The sequence below is a fragment of the Ciconia boyciana genome, chromosome 2 (assembly GCF_034638445.1).
Source record: "Ciconia boyciana chromosome 2, ASM3463844v1, whole genome shotgun sequence".
NCBI lineage: Eukaryota > Metazoa > Chordata > Aves > Ciconiiformes > Ciconiidae > Ciconia > Ciconia boyciana.
The window spans coordinates 133,331,724-133,347,427 of NC_132935.1; the positions used below are offsets into that span (position 1 = coordinate 133,331,724).

General features: G+C 44.8%; 1 protein-coding gene across 2 annotated transcripts in view; it reads left to right on the forward strand.

The window, feature by feature from the left end:
- The first annotated feature begins 2,777 nt into the window (after window positions 1-2,777).
- Window positions 2,778-15,704, forward strand: part of RAPGEF5 (Rap guanine nucleotide exchange factor 5) — a 167,896-nt gene continuing 154,969 nt past the window's right edge. For both annotated transcript variants that reach the window (XM_072854152.1, XM_072854153.1), the window contains exon 1: window positions 2,778-3,006. In XM_072854152.1, the coding sequence (XP_072710253.1) occupies window positions 2,815-3,006 (192 nt within the window). In that variant the 5' untranslated portion in view covers window positions 2,778-2,814. The remainder of the gene's footprint in view (window positions 3,007-15,704) is intronic.

A 15,704-nucleotide genomic window follows, 5' to 3' on the forward strand; every position in this document is an offset into this window, starting at 1 on the left:
GAAAAAGAACAGGTATCAGACTCATTCACCAAGCTAAACCTTCTGTGACTTCACAAAAAAAGCAATGTAAGATTTAATTTTAAACAATTCCTATTACAATCTTCCCCAAAACTGGAATGATCCAAACTAGAAATAGAAAGACCTAACTACTATCTACTCCATTTTCCTGACAATTGTTAGTCCAAATTATGTTATCCAGCAGCTGATTATGCACTGCAGAGCACATTTATTTCTCTTTCGACACTGTTCACAAGTTATACCTACCTTGCTCAGTTACAAAACAAACAAGAAATTCTGAGCACTGGCATAATTTTACCCTTTCTTAACATAATCAAATGGTATACTTCTGGTTATACCCCAGTCTGTCACATTAAGTCACACTTTATTGAGTTGTTTTACTGCTGTTTGTATTGTAGCAGCGTCTAAAGACTCGGACAAAGAATGTGGTCCTTTTGTGAAGCTTGTACACTAAGAATCCATTATTCTTTTGGGTGCAGATACACCTTTCCTCATAATTACATCCTGAGCTGTGACAAAGTGGCTGCCAGGCAACACAGCTGTCAAAACCACATTGCAGGGCAGTTGGAGAGCACAAATCAAGTGATATAATAGAAATGTTTGGGACACGAGGCATTGCACAGAACAGCCAGTACTCTTCGTGTTCCTCATGCCCGATTATGCAGTGTGGCCTTGGCTAAAGCATCTTTATGGTATAATCCCACTTGCCCTTGCAAAAGGTCTGGCGTTGATGTTGCCAGCTGGGGCTCACAGATCGCCCTGGTGTTTTGGGGTTGAGGGGTCTGCAGCACACTTTTCATCTAAGTTAGGGCTGTCACATTCCTGTCTCTTTTCTGCCTTTTGTGTCAGCAATAGGCATCATGTGACGGGCCACACCACTCCGCTAAAATAGCTGATTTTTTTTTTACACTTATCTTTTCAGATTTGGCTCATGTAATGGGCAATGATTGTTGGTACCAGCAGGAAGGAGGTGGCAGCAGAATGTGGCTGGAGCAAATCCCGTCCTTCTCATGAGTACCTGGGTCGGCCTGGTTTGCGCTGCTCATGAAGTCATGCGCGCAGGCTGCAGTTAAGCTGATTTAATGACGGATGGCTGCTGAAAGGAGCAGTTCTGCTTTCCCTCACTTCCAGGTTTCTGCCTTCCTCGATCCTGCGGCTGTGTGGTCACAAGGTGGATCAATTCAGCTGTCTGGCCAATGGAATATTCATTATTTTCTGAGGTGTTACTTCTCCACCAGATCAATCAGCTGACTAAAGTCAGATGGTTACCAGATCCTGCATAAGGTATGCAAAGGAAGTACATGTCCATGGGTTGCAGGCAGGATCACCTTTTCGCAGCAGCCTGCTGTCAGGTCAGTGTAGCTGAAAGGCCAGGCTACTGCTGCTGCATTCAGATAACCCAATGTCTTGGCACCGCAGCACAGGTTGGGCACATCTGCCATCTCCCTTCCACTATGGATACCTCTGCAATTCCAGAGGAGTTGGTTTAGGGAGCACATCAGTGAGGAAAAAATTATTCCTTTTTTTGCAAGGTTAGTTTCATGGTTAAGCCAGTTCCCTGTGGGGCTGGATGAGTACAAGGGTCGGTCCCTGAAACCAATGGGACTTCTTGGTTGGGACAGGACGACAGCTTTCCATAATGTGCCTGTGAGATTGGCTTAACTTATAATGTCATTTACCAAGACATTTAGGCACTGGTGAACTCAACCTGGAAGAGCAGGTCAGCCTTATTTGTAGCTCTGAGGCAGAAGATATATGTAAGGGGAGCCCCACCTTACATTCAGTTCTCTGATCTAAACAGATGAGAACAGAGTCTGGCAGAAAGGAAGCAACACCTGTACCACTGAGGTAGAAAAGGCAGACTCCAGAGATTAAATAAGCCCCCTGAATTCTAGACAAATGCCTCGAATGTATCTTTCTTCCTTATACAACGAGTGAAGGAACTGGTTTCTGGCATTGAGGGTTCCCTTCGAGGGATTACCTGAATGACTGGAAGCCAGTCATTCAACTGGGATCAACTGCTCAGTTTGGCCAGTATCAATGCTGACATGGAGGACGAAACACCTCACTGAGTCACGAATCCACTGGGAAGGGAGCAGGGAAGCGCTTCACCCCTTACAGCCACACATAAGCCCTGGGGATCAGAGGGTGACTCGGGCAGGTGGGGACCCTGGGAAGCCTCCAGCCCAGGCAGGCTCAGCCCGGGGCTTTCTCCAGCCTGGCCCTGACAACCTCCAGGAGCGAGCAGAGACCGCCCAGCCCCTGGAGGAGCCTGAACTCCGCTCGCATACAGCTCGGACCGCCCGTGGGTACGGGCTCTGTGCTGGGCGCAGGCCCCCGGGAGAGCTGGGGACACGGCCCGGGCGGCGGTCCCCGAGCGCAAAGGAGTTAACAGGACTTTCTGCCTCTTCCCGCCCGCGCCTCCTCCACCCTCCTCATTACCTGCACTTTATCACTGCCGGAGCCGCGGCGCGGGGCGGGAGAGGTGGAGGGTCGGCAGGGCTTCCTGCGCCGCCCGGGGCTGCCCGCGGCGGCGGCGGCGGGGCCCTTCCTGCCCGCCCGGCGGGGCCGCGGCGTGCGGGGGCCGCGCTCGGCGCAGCCAGGGGAAGGTGTGCGAGCAGTGCGCGGTGCCTGCGAGTGCCAGTACCGGTGCCTGTGCCAGTGCCTGCCCGAGTGCCTCCTGCCCCTGTGCCTGCCGGTGGGTGGGAGCGGGGCTGGGGCGACGCGAGGGGAAGGCGGGCGGGCAGAGCGGGCGGGCGAGCGCCTCTGCGCGCCGCAGCCCGGCAGGGATGCGGCATGGCCGTGGGCTCCGTGAAGATGCCGTCGCCGTGTGAAGGCGCGGAGCTGGCCCGCAGCTGGAGCCCCGGCGGCGGAGCCCACGACCCGCCGCCGCCGCCGGTGCAGCTGCGGCAGAAGCTGCGGGAGCTGCCGGCGCTGCTGCGGAGCGGGCTGACGCTGCGGAGGAAGAGCGCCGCCGCCGCCGGCCGGGTGAGTGAGCCAGCGGGCGGCCCGGGGCAGCCCCCGCCGCCTGCCCGCGGGGCCGGGGCCGGGGCCGCCCCCTCCCTGCCCTGCCCGGCCCGGCCCTGCCCGCCGGGCGGCGGTGCCCGGGGCGGGCGGGGCGGCGCCCGCAGCGCCCCGGCCGGGCCGCGGTGGGGGGCGGGCCGCGGGCTCCCGGCGCTGACCCCGCGGGGGGCCGCCGGGCGGGCGGCACGGAGGGAGGGAGGGCGATGGGGCGGCTCCGCGGCGGGGCCGCACCTCGGCGGCCCCCGGTCGGGGGTGCCCGCAGGCCGGCCCCGGGCTCGGCCCGCCTCCGCCGGCTCTGGTAAAAACTGAAATACCAGTCTGGGTGAGTGCGCGCCCCTGTCCCCATCTCTGGGTTCCTCCTGTGGCTCTGCTCGTCCCTCCTTTTCCCCTCCATGTGGCAGAACTTGTGTGGGTCGCTGCATGCTCTCGGCTGTCAGGAGATGCTGCGCAGGTGTGCTCGGACACTTGTGCAAACGCGTGTTAAAGCAGTGAACTTCAACACGCACCCACGTTTTTGAAGCTAGAAGGCCCTTCTGGGTGTGCTCTGCCCCCAGTCTTGCGTGCCTCCAGAGACGGAGGCCGTGGGCTCAGGTGGGCATCGTGGAAATCCCTAGCCAAATTTCACTCAAGTTCACTCGTTTTTAGAAAGGCCGATGGTACAGGGGTGGTTTGGTAGGAAGCAGCACCCTGGCAAAGCACAGTGTGACACCGCTGCAGCTGGGAACCGCAGTGGTGAGCGGCTGCTCATGCCTTTGATGTCTCCCAGTCGTGACTGGAGCCATATCACGGGGGTGGGATTGCCATCGGGTCACGGCAAAACTTACTTGCAGGCCAAAACTGGACTGAAACCCACCATCTGAGTAGTTGAAATGTGGGGGTTGGGTTTACCTGCATGGGGTCAGGTTTGTCTACGTGGGGAATCAAGCGAGCTGCCGTGTGGCTTTGGTGCACAGATAAATGCCCATGTAGGGAGTTAGTGGGGAGAAATCAGCATGATGTATTTGTACCCTCATCAACTTTGCTGTACTTTACCCATGTAAATAAATGCTTTCTCTGCAAGGGGAAGTTGTTGTGAAATATAGTAGGGTGTGAATTTAAAAACCAAACTTCCTGGGTGAATGCTTTGTTATAAGAGGATATGTATGCAAGGAAGATAAATAGGATTAAGTTAGTATGTAAATTTACAGCAGAATAGCTATTTCTGAGTAATATTTTGATTCAGAATCCTGTTCTAGAATAAGTTTCTTTCTTCAGGTGAACTTAAGCCACTGAATAAAGACTAGTCTATATGGAGACCCTTAATGATTTTTATTGTTCAGGTGAAATTGTAATCCACTTGACAAGTGTCCGTATAAACACAGACCTAAGGGGATTCATATAATTTTAAATGGCCAAGTCTTGCTCTGCCCTAGCAGGATGTTTATGACAGATATCTATCTTCTGGTGAAGATGAGACCTTTTCTGAATTGAGTTTAATTTGCTCCACTTTAAAAGCATACTACCAAAGAAGTGGAGTACGTGTGCAGTAAGGAGGTAAGAAGCAGTGCAGAGCCACTGCTGGTAATGGTGTTGGTTTGTAGGCAGGTCTGAGATACTGTTCTAGCACAACAAATTCATGGTGCTTCAGGGAGACACCATGCAGAGCAGGCTCGGGTTTATCCTCACAGTTATTCCCCATGGCTGCTGAAAGCATTTGACAAGCGAGTGGTACAACAGTTACTCTAAATACTCTAAATATTTGGAGTGGGTGCGTTAACACCCGGGTAAGAAGCCTGGGTAGCTCCTCAGTTGTGCTTGCTGAAGCCTTTGTCCTGTCTTGCTTCATGCAGTCCCAGCTGAGGCTCCGCCTGTCTTTGCTGATGTGCTGTGTTATGGACCAGCAAACACAGCGTGACAGATTTTGTGGTGGTGTGATCTGCAGCTTTGCCTTCCAGTACCCTGTGGGTCGCCTTGCAAAGTTTTCCTTGAACTGTCTGTCCTGGTAGGAGGGAGGATGGTGAGTCTCTAAGTCAGTCTGGAGTCAGCCCAGCAGATCTTGGATCAGTGGGCGATGCTGCGTGGAGATGCTGTATGGCTCCAGCAGGACCTTCTGGCCGGTGGCTTGGTCCTGTGCGGACAAACGGGACTGCTGTGCTCTGCCGTTTCTGGGTTTGCAGGGATTCTCCTGCAGCTGGAATTACTCAGCAGTGCAGGTGCCTAGTGGGGTGTTCTGAGGCGCAGGTCACGGTAGGAGTCCAGTAGTGATGTTCATGTCACTTGTTCCCTTTGGAAACAAAGTGGACACTTGGGGTGCGTGGAGGGTCTCTCCCACACATGCGATTCTCCAGGGAGTGGTCTGGCTCTGTTAGTAGTGCCCCGTGTTGATTTCTTGCTGCTCTGTGCATATGCCTTTTCCCCCCAGAAATGCAATTTTAGGGACACGGCACTTTTCACATATTTCTGTTTAATGTGGAGAATAACTTCAACCCTGAAAATGACAGTATTTGGGAGAAGGAAGGGTTATGTTAGAATAATCAAATGCAGCATTTTTTATACTTTCCCTTTTAAACATGACTCTTAAAATAAAGAAGCCTTAAAATAAGGTTGGAGGAAGGTTGAGTAACAAAAATATGAAACAAAGATTCCTTTTTTTTTACCTCAACAAAATATTTCAAGTTAATCCAAAGTTAATTTTTGGAGGGTTTTGTTTGCTTATGAAATCTCCATCCCCTCTACCCCTTTGAAAAAAAATTTAGTCTGATCTTCCTCTCCAGTGACTTTTTCTTTGTGCTTTTTTGTTTGTTCAAACGCCAAGCTGAGAGTCTTATTTGTCCAGCTGGTTTCATCAGGAATGTTGCTCACTTAGGTGAGCTGTTTTCAAGTGAATGCTGACCAGCTGAAATTCTGGCTTGTTTAATTTCCTAGAAAAATATTATGACCCCTGAGCAGGGGGTCTGCCTCTGATGCTGACTTGCTGAGGGACCGCCTGCAGTGCAGTTTGCTTCCTCGTCTATAAAGCAGGGATAATCTGCATGCTTGGGGACTATGGATAATAAAATATAATGGAAGTGTTAAGGGTGCTATAATTGTTTTGAGGATGTACTTCACTGCATGCTGTTCAAATACTTCCTGTGGTGCGGCAGGGAGGAAAGCATTGCGTAGTAGAGGGTAGTATACAAAAAATGGAATAAATTTTGCAAACCAGTGTGGGGTGGAATAATTTTTTTTAAATCTCTTTGGGCTTCTCAGTCCTTGGCCCTTGGCACTAGACTGTTTGATAACAGATAAAACTAACCTCCACTTCCTTTGCTAGCAAAGCCCAATGCTTTTTTTAAAGCTCCTGAACTTTGAGCTGGACGTTGGCCTTGTCCCTGACAGTGGTTTTTCTTAAATTTGATCTTAGGGCAGGTGCAGCACAGATGTCCGAGACGGCACTGGGGGTTAAGCTGCAGTTGCACAGTGAGCTGCGAGGTGTGGGTTTTACTCCTCATCCTCTGCTTGGTGCTTCTTTGTTTCTGCTGGATAAGACAGCAGAAAATAATCCAATCTTTTGCTGTGGTAGTTGTGTGTGTGTTTGTGTGTGCGTGTGCCAGAGCTTGTGCAGAGGCAGAGGAGGGATCTGTTGTGGTGGGTTGCTGTGCCCTGTGGAACTGTTCCCCTCTGCCATGTGCTTTCTCAAAATCTTTGGAAAGTGGGACCCTTCTGTTTCCTAGTTTGCCTCCTTGAGGTATGTGTTAAGCGTACGTGTAGTAAGCATGAGTGTTTTGGTTATTAACTGTCTTTGCTGTTCTTCCTGATGCTTGCCAAAGAAGTTTTCCTCTCTTCCCCTTTTTCTCGTAATTAGTGATTAAATACAGGTCCCTGCCCCTGGAAGCACCAGGAGCGCCACCGGCAAGGTCCTGCAGGCACATCAGTGCAGCAGTCACTCCATCATGCCAAAAATCCTTTTCACAACACTCAGCTGGACTCTTAATGGAGCTAATGCCGCTCCTGAGTGCCTCCTGGGAGAGCAGGGAAGCGCTCAGCAGTCAGAGGAGGAATTAGTTTGCACGCACATGCAGACACGCACACATTTTTAATGACATTTTCTGCTATCTAGGTTCACATTTACACACAAGCAAAATACTGTTATATGTGAGCATGGATGTTGCTCTTTGTCACAGTAGTGGAGCTGGAAAACCTTTTGGACGTCATGGTGTCAAACCCTATTACTCTGATATTGTGAAAGATCTTGCTGGCCTGTACAAACTTTCACCATGGACATGCCTTTTGACTTGCTCAAAGTTGAAGAGATAACCATGACTATTTTCTTTTCTGAGACCCTGTAATGACTTTTGTGAGGTTCCTAGAGGTCTTCAGCCAGGCAAATGTTCTCAGACTGTCTTCACCCTAGCTCTGTTTTGAGTGACAACTTTGCTGCATGTGTATGTCAGGATGTAAAATGACTGTAGGGTTACAGGCTGAAAATAAACCGCAGGAGTTAGGGTATGGATGCTAAAAGTTTACATGAGTTCAGGGTGAGACTGGAGAAGTTCATGGAAGAGAAATGTACTGAACATACATATTCCTCATCAGGCACAGAAGGTTCCCAAGCTGAAAATAGCTGGAGGGTTGGAGCGTATTAGAGATATCTATCATATATTCTGGCACTGGCAGTTGTCATGCTGTTGGAGACAACTCTTCTTTGGCAGGGGAAAAAAATCAAATTATATGCAATCTGTTTTAATTAAATGAAGTATCCGAACCTCTCAACTTACATTCTGCTAAACTTCTATTCGTCTCTTGCAAGAAGCTTTCAGTTGCTTATGTCATTCAAGTTACTTTCCTCTAATCAATTAATCCTGCGACCGGGGAAACCATAGTGTTGTAGATGAGGTTTTGCCAGGACATTAGAAATTCCCTGCTGGAAATACTCAGAATTTCCAGTACTTCTTTCCATGGCTACATTATGTTGGTGGTTGATAGTGACATTTTGATTGAGCCAAGCGTATAGATCTACCTTGTACTCAGGTAGCCTTCCCACCAATGACTGACATTTATAGCAGTCCATATTCTTGTTCACAGCTCCTCATCTTAGTAGTGCCTGAGTGACCTTGTCTTTCATGCTGCTGAATTACACTCTTTTCCTAATACTCCAGTCCTCGAACTGACCTAATCTTCCCATACGCCATTCTGTTTACATTTGTTTTGACAATGCCTCAAATTTTGTGCCATCAACACATTTCATTAGCGCCTTTATGCTCGTTTGACCAGTGTTGTTAATGAGAAGAGGAGAAAAAAATCAGGAGAACAATTGCTCTGGTACCTATGTTTATACGTACTATAAAGGCTTTAATTTTGGAGTTTCTCCTGCATTAAAAAGATGCAGTGTTGTGGTGTGTAGATGCTGTACTGGCTGAAATCAGTGCACAAAAATACTGGATTGGCTCAGTGAATCGAAAGTTTTACTGTCAGAAGTATTATCCAAGTAGGCTGATTGATATTGGTGACATTTTGCTTTAAAGCCTGCTGTAGAGGTTCTACTCAGTAACTTAATACCCCCATCACTTTGGCAGTTATTATGTGGCTAAAAATAGTCGTGGTAAGTAGTCTTGAATTTTTCCCATTGTAATCAGGCTTATTATGTATTCCTGCTAAATGTATTTGATTAAGATAATTGTCTTTCACAGTATCCTTTAACTTGTCAGGTCTGTGACTGGTGACACGTGAAATGTTGAGTAATGAGTAAAATAGCTTAGCGACAGTGACCACGGTAGTTGATGGGGAATTTCAGTCTCTTGTGTTTATTTGCATAATAATTTGTTTCATAGTCAGTGTTCAGTGAATTACTAAATTGAGAATACTTCTTAATTAGCCCATGTGTTATGACATCTGAGAAATTATGCTGGGGTTTGATTAACTACAGTTGAATGCAATGGAAGGCAAACCCACTCTTCTGCCCTAGGAAGTAACTTAATACGTTTTGCAGAATGCAAAGTTATTTTTCTCCCTTAGGCTGGGGATAAGTCTGGTTGACAGGATGATGCCCACTGCCTGTGGTCTTACACTGGCACTGGGTGTGAGGCTGGCAATGCCTGGACTGACATCTCAGCTGCTTTCTAGCATCCCTGGGAAGGTCCAGGTGCAGCACTAGCAGGAGGACCAACGCACGGGGAAGAGGTGCCATCGTGTGGCTCGTGCTCATGGAAGGTGCATAAAATTGACATCGACCCTTTGACACAGAAAAAAATGCAGCAGCTTGCTCTAAGCTATGGGACAGGTTCTGAGTTTCCTTTCTCTATTTTGGCCAGAGCATATCCTGGTAAGTCCCTCTTTGACCCACAGTCGGCTGCTGTGAAACATGGTCTTGTCTTTAATGCCTTGCCACACTGCAAATGAAGCTCAAGCTGAAAACACCTTGAGTCAATTTTGCCCACGGTCAGTCTTTTAAGTGCTGCTTTTCTTGTGTTAGTAACCTTCAGTTAGGGACTCCGTAAGAAAATATCGATCATCAGCCCTGCATGCTTTTGTAATTCTGGTTGAACAAGGATCTCACTACTTTCACTTTTGGTTTTGCTCCTGTTTCTAGGGGACATAGCCTGCAGATCCTCAGATGTGGTGCTGCCATGTGTGGCTTGGAAACCTATCAAGGAAATCTATGTAGGAAATAAGATCAGCTCAATTGGAATTAAAAGGAATGTATTTGAGTATTTGCAAAACTTCTGCTAGTGTTATGTCTTGATGAGAGGCTCGATTTAAATGTGAGCTGATTGTCCTCTTAGTTATATATTTAAAAGGAAATAGACAAAATTCACTTTGTGGAATTGTATATTTTAATTTGCTTGGTTGCAAACCTGCATTATTGGTTAATTCATGCTAGATTTCCCAGCCGCCAGGATGAATGAACAAGCGCTGCACTGTACAATTATGACAAACTCTGTTAAGGTTTGTATTCAGCTGTTGTTACTCGTATGGCCCCAGTGGTTTGAATTCCATTTGCGCCGTGAGGAAATTGCAAAACAAGCTGTGCATTTTTATGCTGATGAAAATGCTGAAAATAGGCAGCGATAGCTTTTTAAAAGCAGGGGAAAAAAAGGAAAGCAGAATATGCCATCTTTTCAACCTAGTTCATGGAAAGTTATTGTAATAAAACAGATGTTTTATCCTTAATATATAACAATTAAAGTAATATTTCACATATGGGAAAGGAAGTTGCTTGTTCTTTATACTTATACTATGCAACTTTTTATACTTATACTATGCAACTTTTTATACTTATACTATGCAACTTTTTATACTTACACTATGCAACTTTATACTATGTAATTTATACTATATAACTTTATATTTATACTATATAACTTGCTTCTTCAGTTACAGCTGAAGTGCTGCTGTCCACCCATGGTTTCTGACCTCTCCCCAGGGGAGTGCTGGGTGTAACAGCCAGCCTCTGGAAACCATGGGGTTCAGTACACTGACTTTTGGTCTGGCTCTGCTGAACTACTCAAGACCGCAGATAGGTCTTGCCACATTCCTGTGGCTGATCACCATTCACCCAGGTCACAGAGTCGTCTCCTTGGGATGTGAGCCATCTTCTATTAGGGGTTCATATTAATGCTTAGAAAAAGAGTCTTGGCGTTGGTTGGGGCTCAGTATGGTGCTGTGGCACTGAAAGTAAAATGGAACACCTTTTAACTCTGGACAGAGTGAGAGTGCTCTGTTCTGTGGTCCCTCAGGGCTGGCTTAGCTGGGCCATCCATACATTGCTCTGCTCTTTGTGCACAAACTCTGAAACCTCTTTTTCCCCAAATCAGGCTGCCTCGTAGATCCCGTAGGGTCCATATGCATAGATCCATTTCAGTGGAATATTTTAGGTTGCTTTTTAGTATCTGCTGTATAAATTTTAGCCATATGACACCTTTTGATTTAAACATTTTTTCATTATATCTGCACTTTTGGCAAAAGTTTAAGGATAAAAATGAAGTCATTTGGGCTGTAAAGTTAAAAGCCGTGGAAGCAGGATCTGAATATTTTCAAGTTCCAGGTGTAAAAGGCAGTAGCTATTCATAATTGTCACGGTGTCTTTTATCTCAGTTAACTTATGGTTTGACTTGGGTTAGTCTGGCCTTGTAAAGTGATCTACTTATGGCTGTTGTATTAAGCTAGGGTCAATTATTAATATTTAAATATTATAGTATACAGTTTATTCTGATGGATTCCTTTTTCACAAGACATTTTCCTGGAGAGGACACAGCAGGATAACTGATTAAAAGTCAATATACTTTTTATAGTGCAAAAAGAAAATATTCTGCTGATTGAGGGGGAAAAAACCCCTTCAGTCTATATAAATACCAGTAGAGTTGTATTCATTGCATCAGTAATCATTTTTTGCCTTCAGTTTTAGAACTAAATTAACCCATTAAAGATTAAAACGATGGATGATTTTTAGTTTGCCTTTTTTAAAAGATTGATTGTGAAGAGTGCAACTTTCTTTTTTTCCTTGATTTTGGGGCTGTGTGTGTGCTTTCTGAACCTCATACCTAAGTATTTATTTGTCTGAGACACACATGGGCTATATGACTTAGAGCAGTAAGGAGAGAACTACTCCAGAGGCTCTCCAGCAGTCTTGTTGCTTAATTATGGAGTGGGTTTTATATGTGTGCGCTTTATTGTGATCTGCTGGTAGCTTCTCCTGCAGCTGGCCCTTCCGAGCATCTCTGCAGGTGGTGTGTCAGCATCATCACTGAGACTGTGCAAAAAGCAGCACCAAGCAAGGGTCTGTGGCTGCTTACAGTGATACCACTGGCCAAAGCAACGTATGTCATGCAAAAAGCAACCATGCCCTTCGTGATACAGTAGACGGTATGCAGTCTGCAGGTCAGTACTGAAGAGCAGTAAACCAGAGGAAGTACTCCATTTTGGATTAAGCTGGCCCCCTCCCCACCCAAACCCCAACAAACCCCAAACCAACAACAAAAAAAACCCCAACAGAAAATTGAGGTCCAGACCACTTGTGAGCAGCAAGAATTTATGACGTTGCCTGGGGTGAGGAGGGGGAGGGAGAGCAGGTGTTTGGGTTTTGTTTATTTGGTTTTTTAAGACGATAAGCATTTAATTGTGGTTTTCTGGCCAAGTTCTCACTGAGAGAGTTAGACTCAGTGATCCTAAAACACTTTGTAATTTCAGATGGATGTGGTAATCATTTGCTGTCATAGACTGCTACTGCACACTGCTAAGCAGATGCTCCATTTCATCCCATAGCTGAATGCACTTCAGTGATGCATAAATTGATTTTTAAAATATGGAAAGAAGGGGAGAAAAACAATGCACACACATGGTTAGCTCTGAAAGTCGCAAAGCTGTTGTTTACTGGATGGCTGAAGGAATGAGCTAAAAGAACCCCTTAGATCTGGTCTGGGTCCCAGCTTGTGTACAATCCAGTGCTTTGTTGCGGTTTGTCGTTTCTGCAGCGCCTGAGGCCTCTTGGCAGCGAAAGCAAATCTGGGGGTGTGGGCTGCGAGTCTGCTGCTGAATCTGTGTTGTAGGATGAACCAAGATTTGTGGTGTTTGTTAAGGAAGGCCAAACTCATGGGAGATGCGAGTCCTAAAGGAACAGAAGCAGAATCTGGTAGTTAGCTGCCAAAGAAGAAAGGTGAGAACACAGCGTATCCCAAGCTTTAAGTGTGTTTCGGCTTAGGAAGGGTAAACTGTAATATCTGTCTGTACTAGCACTGAATTATGCATAGGAATTCTTTAAAGTAGTCTTCCTCAGCATTTTGTTGGAAAAAAATTAGTTAAGATACAAAATATAATAATCCTGCTAGATTAATTGTTATAAACCTTTTGAAAACTTAACCAGAATTTAACTTCTGTTCACAAAGGATGGCATAATCATGTCCAAAAATGGAACCAAAAATGGAACTTTAAAAACTTACACCATACATGCCATCATAAAGCTATACTCTCTCAGCTCGAAGAGTGTTTACAAATGATTAAAAGACCTGTTCTCTTTATTCCTCAGTATCCACATGTATGAAAGAGATTGATAAAACTGGTCAGCCCGTTAGAGCATAGTTATTCATAAATATTGTCTTTGTAATTGTCTTTGACAGCAATTGCTTAGAATAAAATACATAAAATGCAAAAATAATAATGGTAGTTAAATGAATACCTCTTTATTTATATTTGTGTTATTGTGTTGAAGGATACAAAGAGGAACATTCAGCAGATATTTAATTTCTTGTTTTATCTCATTAAACAGACAGTCCGCAAACAAATGAGTTTCAGATTAGTTTTACCAAAGCTATTTATCTAATTATGGCTTTCACTGCACTTGAATGAATGGCTGCAAATGAATAGGTCTCTTAGGTTGCCAGGACATGCATTAAAACTGGTGAGTCTCCAAGCTGAATAGCAGGAGTAATGTCTCTTGGTTTTTTCCATTGAGATGTCTGTCCTCAGTTCATACAGTGTATGCATAAACTGAGAATTTATCAGAAGTCCTGCTTAAAAGGTCCCATTTTTGAGTTGATAATTTGCAATTCAATGTGGCAATAAATGTTTACATTATAGTGGTAGAGGTTTTATTAAAAAAACCAAAGCAATTATTTCAGAGGAAGGTAGTGTAGATACGAAACGTTGTAGTGGGTCAAGATGATGGTTCATCTAGTCCTATATCCATAAGTTTTAAGGTTGATCTAACAGGTGATTGTTTTAGCCACAGATATAAAGTTTCTTGTGCTTTCAAGAGAGTGTGTGGGCAAATGTTGTATAGTCTGCCTTCCACATTGTTTTTTTTCTGGTTTCAAATAGCCAGAGATACCTTGTACTCTGATGCTTGGAGGTTGTTACCATCAATCATTGTAGTTATAGCTTTTCATGTTACCCATATACAGCCTTTTAATGAATCTGGCTAGTATTTTCGCTTCAGACTCATCTTGGAACTCACATTTACAGAGCTTGTGTGTGGGGTTTGCTGATAAAGACTTCACAAGGCAAGGAAAAATATGTTTTGGTTTATTCTGTTGCTAATGAAAGCATTTCTTTTTGATCAGTTTTGAATATCTCACCTTTAATTTCAGTGACCCTATGAGGCAGGGAACTTCCAACTTCTGTACAGTTAGTTTTTATGTATTCTTTTATACAGCTGTTTTTTAAAGCAAGCAATCCCAGTCTCTCTAGATGACTCTTTCCATGCTATAATCATTTTTGTTACCTCGTTTTGAACTCTGTCTGGTTTTTCAATGTCCCTTTGAACTTGTGATGGCTTGTGCTGAATGTAATATTCTGTATGAGACTGCACTGCTGATTTATATAAATCATGCAATTTCTTCCCTCTCTCCATCAGGTAGGCTTTTCATCCTAGCAATTTGCTATCTTTTTAGGGTTCCTGGTGGTACACATTAGTTCTTCACTGAAATGTCTTCATAGCCATTCAGGTTGCTTTCTTTAAGTTGATATGGTTAATTTAAAACCACGTAAGTCGTCAGCATTTTTTCCTTCCAATGGGTGTTACTTTGCATTTGATGTAGATAAACATAATTTAACATGGTGTTGTCCACTCACCTACCTTGATGAGGTTCATCTGAAGTTGTTTATAGACTTCTGATTGTGACTAACCAAAATCGTATAAGCAAAATTGGCTTATCTTGATAATAACATCACAAATATGTTTTATTAAACAGCATTCAGCCTAGGATATAACATTGGGGCATCTTCATATTTTCCTTGTCTTAATGGAAACAGCCTGTTTAATCCGGTTCTCGTCCTTCATCACTTTGCTATTGCTTGATCATTTATAGTATTTTGCCTCTTCAAGAAACACTGCTTCAGCTTCTTTAGAGGAGTTCTGTGTGTTAGAGTGAGTCTGTACTACGTCTGTTGAAGTTGGAGGTACAACTGTAGAGTATTGCTGTGTAGATGGTCTCTGAACATACAAGAAAACCAGCTTATATCATGTCAGTCTTGACCTTGTTACAACATACTGTGTCAAAGGCTTTCCTGTTCTTGTAAGAAATATAAGAATATTCATGGCTGGTGAAGCTCCTGTTCAGTGGGTGGACAACTGTTTGGAAGGCTTTACACAGACTAGTCACCAACAACTTTGTCAAATAATCTCTGAGCAGGGCTCTGCAAGAGTGTCTCTTGGCTCTGCTACTATCAGTATTTTATTTAAAAACTGCAGTGATGGAGTAGAGAATATGCTTGTTAAGAAGCAGCTGCCTGTCCAATGCATCAAAGAAGAAAGGGCAGGGAGGGGGAGAGCGCGGTTTGTTCTTTTTAAATTTTTTTAAAAAATTTTTCTGCTTAGGCAACTTTATGGCAAAACTGCTGCTAGGAACAAAACTATCTAACAGGCAAATCACTTACCAAAGATTTTCGAAGCATGTCACATTACAGACAACTGCTCTCTAATCTTGTAAAGCTCTTTATTAAAAACAGGGACAGAAAATGTCCCTGTAGTGGTCTTTTGCATTTAAACACAAAGCGTAGCTAACAGAGCAACACTGCTATTAAATCAAAGTTGTGGCCTTATTAAAAACAAGGTAAACTTATGCTCTTTGAGTATCCATTTATTGTGACTGTAGAAAAGGACCAACTTCAGTTGCTTATTAATAGCAAAGCACGTTACAGGAAAACTGATGGCAGGATGGTGGGAGCGGGTAAGGAAACATTACATTCTTCCATTCTGTAAATAAGAATCA